The sequence below is a fragment of the Synchiropus splendidus genome, chromosome 1, assembly GCF_027744825.2.
Source record: "Synchiropus splendidus isolate RoL2022-P1 chromosome 1, RoL_Sspl_1.0, whole genome shotgun sequence".
NCBI classification, from domain to species: domain Eukaryota; kingdom Metazoa; phylum Chordata; class Actinopteri; order Syngnathiformes; family Callionymidae; genus Synchiropus; species Synchiropus splendidus.
This window is the reverse complement of record NC_071334.1, coordinates 34747301-34762454: the sequence shown is the minus strand read 5'-3', so window position 1 is coordinate 34762454 and position 15154 is coordinate 34747301. Positions and strand designations below refer to the sequence as shown.

Here is a 15154-nt window from a genome sequence, read left to right as displayed (position 1 = left end):
TTTTAAAATTGCTCCATAAACCGACTGACTGTGATTTTTCTGGTGTGTCCCTCACCTCTCTTGCTATTTAGATAGGATAACAGCCCCTTGCTTGCTAACCTATGTCTGTTATTATTAGAAATGCTCAGGGAAGACATCTGTTAACTAATTACAGATAAAATATAACAAACATCATCAGCAAGTTACTTTTTATGTCTATATTTATCAAACATAAAATCTAAAAATGTGTTGATATTTGTCTCATACTTGTCTTAAAGATACTTTCTCCACTTGTGTTTTAGTTTTTTATTGCTTCAAGTTGAGTATGTAGAGCGATGAACATTCTGTTAACGTGTTTATTCCTTGTTTGAACGGCTTCTCTCTGATGACAGGACTGTGGCAGCAGAGGTCAGGAAGCAGATAGCTGGTCAATATGGCAGCTCCCCGCAGCTCTTCAAAAACATTAACGCCGGAGCTGCAACAACCAACACAGTGAGTTCCTTCAGTGATTTCTTATCAAGGCTCAGATTAGATATGGGATTATTGTATTGTTTGTGAACTTAATTGCTCTAAAAGTAATTATAAAAAGAAATAAAAGAAAATACGTTGAACTAGATTCTGTTTGGTTTTGTTTTTATATTTTGAATGAATGAATGCTTATTTCAATCCTCTCGAGAATGATGATGACTGAGTGTATCCTCATGAAAAAGATGGCAGTAGAAAAAAAATCATAAAACTCCTTCAAAAGTTGTGTTGGAAGAAAACCAGTTTGGTTCAAAAACAAAAACCATGACAAATAAAGTTCCTCTATTACGAAAAGGTCCATAGTTGTTCAAATAAACCTGATGGGAAACTAAAACTGCACTCTTCGTGTGGTGCTTGGTGTGGTGCTGAGATAGTCAGTGAAAATTGTCTGAAAAATTCTTTGGAAAGCTCTTGGCTGTTAAAGTAATGCAGCCATTTCAGTTTCTGGATGCAGAGTGTGCTGTGTGAGCCGATTTGATGGACTAATGAATATTTTACACAAACAATCACAAAGACTGTTTTTGAGCCTGCTGAACAGCGTCCGCCCCGATGAGCAGGCAGGAAGTCTCCGTGTAGGTTGTGATGCCAATGATGTCAAACATTGGTTTCCTCACGCTCAAGAATTCTCAACTGCCACTGAAATGCTGTTGAGTTTTACCAGATGGAAGCCACTGAAGCTTCCTGATCTTGCTGTTGTTAAAGTTTGCCTCTTTAAAAAGTAAATGCTTCCTATTTTTAACTTGTTATATATTGTGTCAGGTTTTTACAACTTTGACAGACTACAGAATGGATGTCTTGCACATGCATTAGTATTGTTGGCAATGTAGTTATTGTTATCATCACCAAGAGCTGTCATCAGTGTGGAAAATAGCAGTCGCATGATATTTATATCTTGGAGATGATGAATTTTTCCTTCTCTCACTAAGTACTTCTTCTTTCCTCACACCAGGTTCCACTCACAGAGGCTGTAGAGCCTGTGGATTTTGAGGAATACCTCATCACGCACCCTCCCATCGTTGAGTCAGGTCCCCTGAGGGATCTGATCGAGTTTCCTCCCGATGATATCGAGGTCATCTACATGCCCAGAGAGTGTCGCACAGTCACCCCAGCTGTTCCAGAAGAAGGGTGAGGACACACCAGTTGGTGTTTTTGTCAAATTTGATTGAACATCAAATTTCCTCAGCGCCACTGTTTTGAAAATAAAACAAGTTGCCCTGCCAGAGTCACCACACTTGTGACAGGAGGATGGCTCAGGCAGGATGGTGGCTCGGATGAATAAATATGCTAGACCTTTGTTACACTGATGGTTCCATGACTTCCAGGATGTGCTATAAAGATAGTGTTAGAGAATCCACTGCCAGCTGCATTGCCAACAATGAATTGGCTTCTCAGCATTTTTATCGTTACGCATTACTATTTTGTGCTAAAGGACAGACAGATTCCTATCATCCGGACACAGTTTTGCTTCATCATGTTGTTCCCGGATCCTCTTAAGTATACTTGGTTTTAATGCGATTTTACTGTTTTTTTTTTTTTTTCAGTGATACTGACACTCATGTGAGAGACTGTGTCCGGTCCTACACTGAAGACTGGGCCATTGTCAACAGAAAGTGAGTGCACTCTGGCTGAAAGTCTTTTATGCCACTTGGTGAGATAAAGTGTTGTTGATGAATTTGTGCTTTCAGGTACCACAAACTCGGTACGGGCTTTAACCCCAACACCCTCGACAAGCAGAAGGAGCGACAGAAGGGCCTGCCCAAACAAGTCTTTGAGGCTGATGAGTTGCCAGACAGCAGCAGTTACCAAGACGATCAAGTAAAGTTGCAATACTTCCTGAAGGCAACTTGGCGTGCCATTAATTAATTAAGTTCAAAAGGGGGTGATAGGTAATGAAGTTCAAAAATATATTTAAAAAATGCTTCTCCTTTTTCTTTTCCAAGGATGACCTTAAGCGCAGGTCCATGTCAATAGATGACACCCCACGGGGAAGCTGGGCTTGCAGCATTTTTGACCTGAAGAATTCCCTCCCGGACGTCCTCCTGCCACACCTCCTGGACCGAGCTCCTAATGAGGATATAGACCGCCACAATGAGGACCAGCGCAAGACCAACCGTCACAGGGAACTGTTTGCTCTGCACCCTGCCCTGGATGAGGTCTCCTTAAACACCTATTGTCTTGGGAGCTACACAAAATCTGCTGCTAATTTTGTGTACTTAAATGTGCTTGTGCTGTCTTGTTCCGATGCGTAGGAGGAGCCCATTGAGCGCCACTGTGTGCCTGAAGTACCAAAAGAGCACTTCGGCCAGAGGCTGCTTGTCAAGTGCTTGTCCTTGAAGTAAGTGCTCAGCTGCCTTTTAGTGCGAGGCTTCCACTGCAAGTTTGTGCTGACCCACTTGTACATTCATCTCTCTCTCTCTCTCTCTTGCTCTCCTTCAAAGGTTTGAAATTGAAATTGAGCCCATATTTGCCAGTTTGGCCTTATACGATGTCAAGGAAAAGAAAAAGGTACATTTTTGTGCTGTTTTTTTCCAGCAAACCCCAGCTGTAAGAATCAAGTTCCCAAAATTACAGTTAGTATGGAATATTGTTTCAGTGGGAGCAGTTCTGGTCAGAGTATTACACATCTGCTGCACTCAAATATCTGTGTGGAACGTTGATGTGGTGACAGCTCACTGATGTGACTTACTTCTTACTCTGATCTTCTTGTGACCATTTAAATATTTGATATCATCAATGACATGCTAACATGTTAACATGCTGGCAACACCATCACTGACATGAACAGAAGCTGTGACTCTTATTGCCATACCAGAGTCACCAAAGTTGTGACAGAATGATGGCTTGGATGACAATAAATATGGCAGACTATTGTTACACTAATGGTTCCTTGCGGAAACGCAATTGCAGCTGACTCTTTCACTGACCAAATCGGCACGGTGAGGTTGAGAGTAGTTCATTATTAATGCCTTAATTTTAAAAGGAAGTATTTTCACTAGTGGATCGGAGGTTGAGCGAAAAGTGATAAATGCAATTGTTGTGTAAAGGGAGTGGTTTCTTCATCACCACCTACACACAATAATCTGACTCCAGTATTCACCTTTTGCTCTTACGGGTTTTAAAAAGAATCTTTTCATGGAATACTAAACAGCGAAGTATTTTATCGTAATATGCACATGAAGCATATCATGACTTTCTCCCTGAAATTTGAGTGGATGAACACTAGAGGGAAGCAGCTGTCCTGAAGAGGCTGCACCTTGTGCGCTGCACATGATTTCAAAGAGTCATTGCATTAGGTTTATTAATCATTGATTTGTCACTGTGATCTTGTTTTATTTAGAACGTAAGCATACATTTCACATAGACTGAGTTTGACCCAAATATGTTTTAACTGTGGTTGATTTTAACTGTGTAGATTTCCGAGAACTTTTTCTTCGACCTCAACTCTGAGCAGACGAAGGCAATGTTGCGTCCACACATTCAGACGGCAGCTATCTCCACACTGGCTCGGTCGGCCATTTTCTCCATCACCTATCCTTCCCAGGATGTCTTTCTGGTCATCAAGGTATGACTGGTACAAGATGTGTAGTTATTTCTGTGAACTGTGAAATAAACAAACAGAATGTTTTGTTTTACCACTCATAGCTAGAGAAGGTGCTGCAGCAGGGAGACATAGGCGAGTGTGCTGAGCCTTACATGGTCTTCAAAGAGTCCGACGCTGCCAAGGTACTGTCACTTTTCGGCTTGTAATGGAGTGCTAACATGAATAACTAGATTAAAGTTAGTCTTGAAGTTTGTTTTGAATACCAAAAGCATCTTGTATTTCTCAATATATGAATAAATAATATGCGGAAACACACTTTTTTAGGATTTTTGCCTTCAGATGTAAGAATGGCCTTTTTTTGTTAACTAATATTTACTGATAAATTGGAATCACTCTCAAAGCCCTGGAAGGCATTAATTTTGAAAATTATTAAACAGTAATGGACATGGATCAGCCAATAGGGAGAGACTAAAGTACTATTTCCACTGAGAGGAGCTAGGTTTGCTTGCTCAGGCATCTTGCCTGGATGTCTCCTGGAGGCGTTTGGGATTCTTTGCTTCGGCTGCTGCCCCTGCGACATAGGATAAGCAGTGGAAAATGAATCTATTCAAATGATTATTTCCCAAATTCCATTGTTCATAAATGGTCAACAGCTTCAGGGTTTTCTAGGATTCAAACTAATATTTAGTTATCAAACTGGATAGGATTTATTATGTCAAAGAGATTAAAGCATTAAGAATTATAAATCGATTGATTTTCTCCAAAACATTCATAAACATTCATTTGCTTTTGCATGAGTATAGCTCCTTCGTACATGACTTTTCTAAACATCATTTCTTTGATACCACCATGTCTGCCGAGGAACCATTATTGTGAGTTATTTCAAATCTGTTTCAGAACAAGGAGAAACTGGAGAAGCTCCGCAGCCAGTCTGAGCAGTTCTGTACTCGACTAGGCCGCTACCGAATGCCATTCGCCTGGACCGCCATCCACCTAATGAACATAGTAAACAGCGCCGGGAGTCTCGAGAGGGACACCGAGCTGGAGATGAGCCTCTCAGGTATGACATTTACTTTAGAATGTGTCTATTTTTAGCATTTTTTATCCCTTTTTTATCTTTTAGCCCTTTATCTCTCCTCTGCTTATTTTTGGCTTGTTTACTAAGCGTGGCTCACGTGAAGCGCAGATCTCAGTGAGAGGGTCACCGAGGTTTGCTTGTCACGCACGTAGCTTGTGGTCTTGTGAAAATATGAGCAAGCCTTGGGATCTTTATCTTAAAACAACTGTCCACCGATAAATGGCGAAGCAAAATCAAACAAAGCCAAATGTTCAAACACAAAAATCCAGTCTTATTGACTCTGTGATATTTTAAGGTTGCTCTTTGGTGTTGTTGTAACCTTCGGTCTCACAGGTTTTTGTTGTTCTTGCCCAGCCAAAGCCTTAGTAGACATGTTATTTGTCAGGAAGACAAAACAAATTATGTAGGTTGTCAGTAAGTATGTAGGTTGGTTCTGCTTTTTTCGGTCACACAGTTGTGTTTTGATAAACCTGACTTGATTTGTTGTTGGTGCATATGCTTATAGTACACTCCTCAAAGGAATGTTTGTTAGCTGAGCTGCATGTGAAGAGAGCTATTGGTTCAGTGCTTTATTTGGAGTGCCTGGTATGTTTCCACAATTTACTGAATGCAACACAAACACGTATTTTTTATTTATTTTTAATAAGTACAGATCATCCTGAAGTTGCTTGTGCTGACTTTCTTCTTACTCAATTCAAGCTACTCTAAGTTTATATGTTACTTTGATTGATAAACGATATTTATCAGTGACGTGTAATAAAACATGTTTTATAATATGTTTTTGATTTGTATTTATTATATTTTTAATTAATTAGTTTCTTAGAATCAGCCTCAATGCGACATATTGACTCCAGTACAATATCGGTGGTCTGATGTGTAGCAGTGGTGCCAAGATCTTATGAGCATTATACAATAACCAGAGTTGATTCGTTGTTTTCAGTCTTACTGATGGTGATTAATGAATGGTTAGTTTTTCAAAAGCCTTTAATGCAAATTGTTCTTCAGCTACGACATCTGGAGGGTTGGCGAGCTACATATTCCTCTAGAGCAGGGGACTCACGTCCCACAGTGTGCAGTTCTGCGGCCCGCCACTAGGTGTCCAAGTACTGTATATAATGGGTGTGACTCCACCATGGCATGAGATAGATAGAAAACACTGTGTAGGTTAAATCCTATAGACAAAATATGAGCTTGCCTGTTTTAAAATCCTACTTTACAGGCGCTGATAGCCAGCTGACATATTTGAATTTTACTTATACAAGATTTCTGGATGGACTCATGATCTCTGTTACTCATCCATAAATGTCATTACTCCAAGACTTTCATACATTCTTATTGTATGCAATGCAGGCTGGCCAGGTGTGATCTGTAAAGCAACAGCTTTTACTCATGATGCAAAACCACCAAATCACTCAAATGTCACCCCCTTAGCTCAGACCTGGCCAACCGGCGGCTCCTGGCTCTTCACCAATTGAGCCTAAGACTTGGACCGTCATCATATCCACGATTTACATTACGTAATTCCACGTTTCACTTTGTCATTCCCTAAACTGAATATATGGCGTATGTTTCACCTATTATTCATTGTTGATCGTTGGATCGTGAAGTCTGTTTAATTCAGTGGAGTGACAAAGAGATGCTCTAGTCTGCAGCGTTACTCACATACACAGACCGGGACAACGTTATTGGTGCCGTGAGCCACGTAAAAAAAAATATAAGTAAAATAAATGGTGCACACATTTCTATCTACACTGCTTGATATTTCCAGGAGGATTACGGTAAAATGTATGAATTAAAAAAAATACATGCACAAGTGCATATGCTGGACACGAACCAGCAACTTTGACACACGGGGATGTGCTTTACTGCTATACTGCCGCAAAGTCATGTGACTAGCTGTTCAGGTGAGCCTTGCATACATTGTAGGATGTGGCTCTTTTCAGCAAGGCAGTGAATCAATGTGGCTCTAATCCTCTGACTGGTTGGCCACCACTGCTTTAGCTGATTGAGCCCTTTATTGTTTTGTTATTGTGTTGCTTGAATTTCAACTCCAGAGTGGATTTAAAAGCAAGTGCATTTCTAACGCATTTAATGAAGTATCTTCCTGTTAATTGTCTAAATGGTTAATGACGTGCTAAAAATGAACAAACTTATCTATGGTCTGTGCAAAAATGATAGGATCCGTGGTCCTCTGGTCTGCCGCCCTGCTTCAAAGAGACTTAGCCTCTTGTGGCCCCCCCCGGTCAACAGAGTTTCAGACCCCTACTCTCGATGATTACACTTGACTGTGGCTGATTCTTGGATTTTTGTCAGTGATAAAACTGGGGACTGTAATAATTGCATACCATTAACCTGAGTTGGTGCATGCACCTGCAAAATATAGGTAGTAAAATTTGTCAAAACCTCTGTGTCCTTGTTCATCTTTTCCAGGCACATGATAACCTCTTTTTTTGTCTTCACTTGGAAATTGTATTTTCATACCTTTTATTTTATTTTATTCAGATCCTTCCTAAGTGTCTTTTCTGTAAAGCTTTTAATTTAATAGCTTTCTTGATACTGCTTGAAGTCAGGTTTTCAAGCAAGTTCACATTTTCAGCCTAAACAGAAAAGTCCTTAACCAATCTATTGATCTGTTCTCCGTTATGATATGTGTGTGATTATTAGAATCAATTTGAAAATCCATTTGCCTTTTCTTCAGAGAGAAAAGGATCATGGTCTGAACGCAGGAACTCAAGCATCATGGGAAGGCGCTCGCTGGAGAGGACCACCAGCGGGGATGAGGCATGCACTCTCACAGGGTTTCGACCCGCCACACTGACGATCACCAACTTCTTTAAACAGGTGTGCTCATGACCATTTGCACAAATTCTTTATTGGCAACATGTGATGTCATATCACTTTAATATATGGTGTCTTGAAGGAGGGTGACCGGCTGAGCGATGAAGACTTGTATAAGTTCTTGGCGGACATGAGAAGACCATCTTCAGTGCTGAGAAGACTAAGACCCATCACAGGTGAGTGCAGTGCTGTCTTAAAGGCGACTTGTTTACACTTAACACTCCCATGTCTCTGTCCACACAGCCCAGCTGAAGTTGGACATCTCACCCGCTCCAGAGAATCCTCATTACTGCTTGACCCCAGATATCCAGCAGGTGAAACCTTACCCGGACAGCCGTGTTCGTCCCACCAGGGAGATCCTGGAATTTCCCGCGAGAGACGTCTACGTGCCAAATACAACATACAGGTACAAACAAAGCTGCCAGTTTGTGAGCCTCTATGGGGTCTATTCTTGTACACATTTGCATGATCTGTGTGACATACATACTCATTGTATGTATTTATTATTATTATTATTATTATTATTATTACAGCAATTGAAAACATTCAGAAAATAAATCAGTTCATTAAGTCTTATTTCCAAAAAGGAAGCAGTTTGCATTCACCTCATTTCCCCCTCCTCCCATGACCGCGTTCTTAATCCGTTTGCTGTTGCCCCGCCCACCAAGGTTAGTCAGCAAATAATGGGGTACCTCGTGATTGTTGATTAACTTATGCTGAGCCTTTCTTATCCGTCACAGAAAACTTTGGATGGCAATCATGATAAGTGGCTGCATTTTCTGTTGTGTATGAACAGTTTTACTCATTGTGATAAATATGGGATCTCTCTCTGTTGGCTTCTATGTAAAATGTGGAGATTCAGTGTCATTCAGGTCTCCCTGACTGAGCACATCAAAATTGGGAAGCTGACCTTGGGTTTGGCACAAGGGCCAAAACTTATCCTGTTTGGCTGCATACGACCAATGTACATGAACGCCCCACAGAAACCCACCTACATGTAGATGGTTACCTTTCAGCTCAAAACTACAAAATACTGTTGGCCTTAGTATTACAATTCTTTCCAGTTCCACCAAAAGTAAACTTTATTTGAATGTTGCTCTTGTAAGTACAAACTCCAAGACATCACTGAAACCACCCTATACAGATAAATCTTCACTTCATATTTAATTATTTGTAGAAAACTAACAAATTAAGCGTAGTTTTTAAACATCTTAAGTCATATTGTCGCTCTGGTCTGCAATTATGGGATAAATATATTCTTTGCTTTAAGTTAAGGTAAACTAAGTGAAAAACCGGACATTTACTATTCTTTTGCGAGCTCCCTTGCTGGTCTGTGATGTATGTGCTTACTGACCAGTGTGAGTGCGTGATTTAACACAAAACAAAATTCGCAAAATTCATGCATTCATTTATTCATTTACAGTGTTTCTGTGTCTAAGTCACAAGGAAGCATTATCTACTCTCTCTAAAATCTTTTAGGTGGCTAACAGGCCTGCCGTTTCCAGGCAAGGGAGATCTTATCCACAAAAAAAAAAAAAAAAAAACTATAGCTGCCTCTATTTTTTTGGTCTAGCTCATTCTGTTGTGGCCCACAGGCCATGACCTTAAGGGTAGAAATAAAGAACAAATACTAGAAAACAATGTGTTCTGTTTTCTGAACATACACTTCTGAACTCCAGTGAGCCTTATTAGAATCTTCAGAACTGTCCTAATTCAGAATTTAGTGAATGAGTTTTTGAAGGAAGTCTTTATTTTATGTGAACTTCAAAACAATTAAGTTGTGGGACAGATTTTTCCCACTGGACACAGGTCAATATGACCCATTAACTTGGGAGTCAGAGACAGCATCACAAAACCACATGATCGAAAACAAACACACAAATAAGCAAACAGTCCTTTGCTAAGCCATCTACGCCGAGTATGAACAAATAGGAATTAATCAGCCATTTAATTTCTTCTGAGCTGTCACTTGTATGCTGTACTTATATTTCTAACATGACACAAGTTATTGACAGCTTTAGGTTTGAAGTTTTCTACAAATGTGATGTCAAGCGCTGACTGTATATCTATAAATTGACAGGGTAATTATACCTTAGTGGATTGCATGATAACTCTTTGCTCCTCCTGCATCAGTCTGACATTTTGCAGCTCGCTCTCCAGTTGCTGACGTTGTTCTGTCTGTCCCTTTTGCAAGGGATTGCAGATATTGTGTAATGACAATGAAGTCGCCCTCGCAGAGGCAGACTGAATAGGTCGACGACCCGCGTGCCATTGTTGCATCATTCCCACAGTGCAGCGTTTCCTGACCTCGGACAATTTTGTTGCTTGTTATCGGTAGGTCAGCAGAAGTCTGCGACAAAATGACATTAGGAAGCAGCGAGCCGAATTTAGGCCATGACCAAGTTTCTGATGTTGTATATGTACAACGTTTGGCCCGGTTTCATTTTACATGGTTCCACATGGTTTGTGGGAGTATGGCAGTTGCATTTTGAGCGTTGTGTTGTTCAGTTGATGTCTTTAGCAGATGCGATCGGTCGCAGAGTCATCTTGGTGGTCTTGAGGAAATACGTCTGCCCTGTTCCCTGTTTCCAGTAAAGCCCTTTTCTCCTAATTGAGCGCCCCTTCGCCCTCAACCAGTAGTACCTTCCATTGAGATTGTTCTCTCCGCAGGAATTGAACCACCAGCCACCTGAAAGTTTCACAGAGTTAGTCACCCAGTAGTGCCATGAGGAAAACCTTCACCGTGCTGACTTTCTTACCAGTGTACGCACGTGAGCAGCTGGCATTGATTTGGTTTCTATTACTCTTGTCATTGGTTGCAAAGCTGAGGCCACTGCTGTTGGTCATGGCATCCGGCAGGTTACCAGAAAAGTTTGCAAGGTTCAGGGTGTACTGCTCAGACGGACCCTCCAGGGAAAAACTGTACTCTGCCCAGTGCTTCTCCTCCTTCCAATCCACCAGGTCGATGCGCAAGATGTGGGCTCCTTGTTGTGTCAGACTGTGGATCTTCTTTAAGCCCAGCCAGAAGTCCTCTACATGAAACAGGGCCGGGAACACCATGAATGCATATTTCATTCAAGGGTATAAAGAGCCCAAACTGATCTGCATGGTTTCCGGAGTAAGGTGTAAAATAGAATTTCATTGCTTCTGACTCTTTCTGCTTACAATGCATTCACTATATTCAGGGCCAAAGCATTCAAAGCATTTAGAATACTAACTGCCTTTTGTCATTCACTTTGTATTATTTGTCACTCTTTTGATGGAATTGGTGGCTTCGCTGTGGTTTTCACCACGATGAGTGGCCTTGCAAATTGTCTGGTTGATTTGTTAGTGATGATGGCTACTGCCATTTGGCAACTCACAGGTTACATTTCGCTCAAGGTTTTTCTTTGAGGATTAGTGCTTTTTTTGTTTGTGCAAACCCACGATTAGCATTCATGCAATCATGTGCCCACTGAATTACTTTGTTTGAAAAGTAGATTCATTGTAATTTTGAATTTGAAGTGAAATTTTTGTGCAATTTCTCAGGCTATTGTAAACTTTCCTTCTGAAGTGGCCACTGATAAAGAAAATGCTGGTCTTTAATTTGGGTACTGACCCTCCGTCTCTCCATTGACTCTTCAAGTCAGTGAGAGATATTTCCAATATCTTGTATAGGACCGGTCAGATATTTTCAAGAGGATTTGTTTGAAAAGAACTTACTTTCAAGATCTCCAAAGCCCTTCTCATATTTTGACCATGTCCGGTCAAAGTCAGTGGAACCACCCATGCGGCGCTGGATAACAGTCGAGCCTCCATCTGCAGGATGATTTTGAGATGCATTTCATGAAATTTACTGTTGTTCGAATAATGTTTACTAAGCAAACAGACTTCTGTAACTGCATTTCTACCATGCAGATAGAATCACCCCTTCCCAGTTACATGTACAGTAAGTCTTTTTGTGCCTTTGTCTCATTAATTAAATCAGGACTCACCTGGTCCCATCTCACAGTAGACATTGAAAGGCTCCGACTGTTTTGGTTTGATGACATGGATTCCACTGTCAAACAGCTCACTGCAATCCTTGGGAAGGTCTGAAACACAATTATGGGAATATTTTTAACCTTGACTAAGATTATTCTGACAACTTCTGCTACCTGTGTTCTCGACACCAGTCGAGTTTTCAGACACATATTCAAACATATCGGTAGATGTGGCATCCCCATCCTTCTTGTCAACTGTGTCTTGAAAATTGTCATCACTAAGCTGTAAGAAAGAGACACTTAACAACAGTATTGTTTGAGCTGAGAAGATAGGTCTACCTTCTCTTCCATGTTTTTAATCTTGACGTTCTGGTGTTCCAGCTGCTCATGTTGCTCCTGAACAGCTTTCAGCAAGTTTGTGATGGTTTTCTCTTGAGTTTCGATCACTTCCTGGAAATTGTGAGCGACATCTTGTGTCACATTTTTTGTGAGTTTACAGTAACCTTACTGTCAACTTCATCCACATGACATCTAGCTCAAATTAATGGTCATGTTTGTTTTGCATAATTATCTAAAATACCAGCACAGTTATATCGTGATGCAGCGAAGACTTACTTTCAGAGATGTGATTTCGTTGAGGTACTCCACTGGGATCATCCCCTGCGACAGCCCCTTGAGTTTCTCTTCGAGACTCCCCACCTTGCTCTGCAGCTGTGTCCGCTCCTGCACAATGTTGTTGATCTTTACGTTGATCTCCAGCGACAGGTTTCGTATCTCTTCATTGTTGACCTTCAAGTAATTGGTGGTCTTCTTCAGCTCTTCCTCCTCCTCCTTTATCTCCGAGGTGACGACAGAGAGGTGGTTAAAGGAGCGATCGAAAATGTTCAACTTGTGGAAGATGTCATTGATCTGGGCCTTGGTCTTGTGAACAAACTCCCGTAGACTTTGGCCAAGCTGGAGGAGACCGTTGGCAAGAAGGCGGACGTCATCTAGCATGGCAAAACGAGACTTTGCCTCAGTAGGGCCAGGTGATGTGGTGAAGCCGTGGGAGGTCAGGGTTGGATTCTCATGCGCAGCTGGGCTTCCCAGTGAGACAGTGGCAGCAGTACCGAAAAGCAGCAACAAGCTTACTAGTTTCAACATGATTTCCTCATTCAGTCTCCTCACGCTCTAATTCTGCACTTAAACTGTTACAGTGATGTGAGCGCAGCAGCTTCTGTCTGTTATATACCGCTCTCCACGCAGAATGGGAGGGGGATTAGCAGATCATTAATCCCTTCGACACCCTTCGCCCTCCTCCCCTCCCCCTGCAGCTCTCCCTCTACTGAACAAACAAATCACAGCAGTGAGCAAGCGACACACTCACCCCTCCCTTGCTAACCCTTATGCCCTCCCCACACCACGCCCTGAAGCCCCATCTGTGGTTTGCCGCTTTAGCTGACCAGCGGAAAACCCACAATGGCTGATGGATCGTCACCCTGATCAATGTTTCACTTCATAACTGGCACATAATTCCTCCTGATTGATATACTTTGTTTAATTATTCCTCTCAGGTTTGATTTACTGCTCTGCTGAATCAGCTGGGTACCAGACTTCATATCTCTCATGGCGTGGTACGGAGGGTTCAGCCCTCGTGCTTGAATGATGTCTCATCTTCCTGGTTATGTAGCATATTTATTTCCTCCAAGTTTGCTGTACAGTATAGGTTATTTTTTATTCCACCAGACATAAAATAGGGAACTGTCTATGTTTGTGGTTGGCTTGCACCCTTCAGACTGCCAAGTTCCAAGTTCAATAACCATGGTCAGCATTCTGAGGGAGATCATACAATGATTCATCTGCTCCGGCTTACTTTTAGGGGATGGATACACCTTTAAATCTGTTCAAATTACATTGTGTCATGACACAGAGGGCTGGAAAAGCCTGTAGAGGGTGACATGAAAATCAGCATCGGGCAAGTGTGTGGCCTTCAGCTGCTTCGACAAAGGCCCAATGGTAATGCCATTTTCAATTCAAATCTATGAAAGGAGTGAATGATCAAAATGTTAGCACATTTACTGTATGCCACAAATGAGCATCTATAACCGTAATTGCTGAAATAAATGTGACCTGATCAAAAGTGTCAGTTCATAGTAGATTCAGATCTGTTCTGTATGGAAATGCACATCTCCAGGCTACTGTCAGTGATGCATGATCATCAGTGCTGGCAGTACTGCTTTGGTGTCTATCCCAAATGGCTGATGCCTCGTAGCAACATGCATCACAGATGGTGCGAGGAGCCATTACATGTAAGGCTCTCAATACAGACAAACGTTGAAAGTGTAGGAGAGGTGTTGGTGAAGTCTAAGGATGTCATTTTTTATTTGGGGTTAAATTGTGCATGTGTGAGATGTGAGTGAAAATGAGAGAGCTGGCCAAGATTTCCATACCTTCGTATCAGCTCATAAAAGATGACTGATATCAGTGTAGCAGTACTGTTGGATGCTATCGGTCATTGCCATGATGCATGGCGGTAGAAGTGAAGAGTGGTGGTCTGTGTGTGGTTAAATAGTCAATGCTTTTTCATCCAAACAACGGTGCCGTATACAGAGTTCCACATCCCGCCTGACTTGTCACTCATTCGTCTCTCTGTCATTTACTGCAGGCAAGATTAGCATGCATGCGACTTCAGTGAAAGCCACTTGAGAGTGAGTGTGTTTAATACCAGTTGTTCGCCAACAGCACCGTAAAGAAGCTTTACCACTAATGTGTGGCCATGTGAACAGATTAGCCCACTTCTTAGTCATGAGAGGACGTTTGTAATCTTGAAATTTGAATGTAATGAGTGGAGCAAAGAAATGCTCCATCAGCATTGTCACTCAGCATGGTCAGCTCTTTATCAAGATGACAGGATCAAAATATGTGGGCTGTTGTGAAGATTTAACTTGGGTCTTCAGAAGAAGATGTTATCAACACAAAAGTGGCCAATAATTCTTTCCTCATGCAAACATTAGTTGACTCCAACAACATAACGTACTGTCAAGTAACATGGTAAAAGCTTGATAACATCTTCTTTAAGTTACATTTAGCGCAGGCAGGAAATGTGCCATTAATTTGACATTAATCAAGAATTAACTCGGCTTTAGTGTGATTAATTGAGATTAAAACTTCAATCTATTGACATAATTATGGTTGAAAAGTAAGATGTGAATGAAGTGTGAAGTGTGTCTTATACTGTATACAGGTATTCCC

General features: G+C 41.4%; 2 protein-coding genes across 22 annotated transcripts in view; one reads left to right on the top strand and one right to left on the bottom strand.

Annotated features, from left to right (window-relative positions):
- dock7 (dedicator of cytokinesis 7) overlaps positions 1 to 15154 on the top strand; it is a 43878-nt gene that overhangs the window by 1532 nt on the left and 27192 nt on the right. For all 21 annotated transcript variants that reach the window (XM_053854824.1, XM_053854821.1, XM_053854820.1 and 18 more), the window contains exons 2-14: positions 372 to 471; positions 1454 to 1629; positions 2046 to 2114; positions 2190 to 2319; positions 2445 to 2657; positions 2754 to 2839; positions 2943 to 3009; positions 3917 to 4066; positions 4147 to 4227; positions 4943 to 5105; positions 7822 to 7964; positions 8044 to 8137; positions 8205 to 8367. In XM_053854824.1, coding sequence (XP_053710799.1) covers positions 372 to 471; positions 1454 to 1629; positions 2046 to 2114; positions 2190 to 2319; positions 2445 to 2657; positions 2754 to 2839; positions 2943 to 3009; positions 3917 to 4066; positions 4147 to 4227; positions 4943 to 5105; positions 7822 to 7964; positions 8044 to 8137; positions 8205 to 8367 — 1635 coding nt within the window. The remainder of the gene's footprint in view (positions 1 to 371; positions 472 to 1453; positions 1630 to 2045; positions 2115 to 2189; positions 2320 to 2444; positions 2658 to 2753; positions 2840 to 2942; positions 3010 to 3916; positions 4067 to 4146; positions 4228 to 4942; positions 5106 to 7821; positions 7965 to 8043; positions 8138 to 8204; positions 8368 to 15154) is intronic.
- On the bottom strand, positions 9358 to 13249 carry angptl3 (angiopoietin-like 3). The gene is given in 6 exon segments (XM_053854837.1): positions 9358 to 10650; positions 10721 to 10993; positions 11664 to 11759; positions 11936 to 12206; positions 12263 to 12373; positions 12539 to 13249. Coding segments are annotated over 6 exon segments (1464 nt in total). The 5' UTR covers positions 13067 to 13249; the 3' UTR covers positions 9358 to 10465.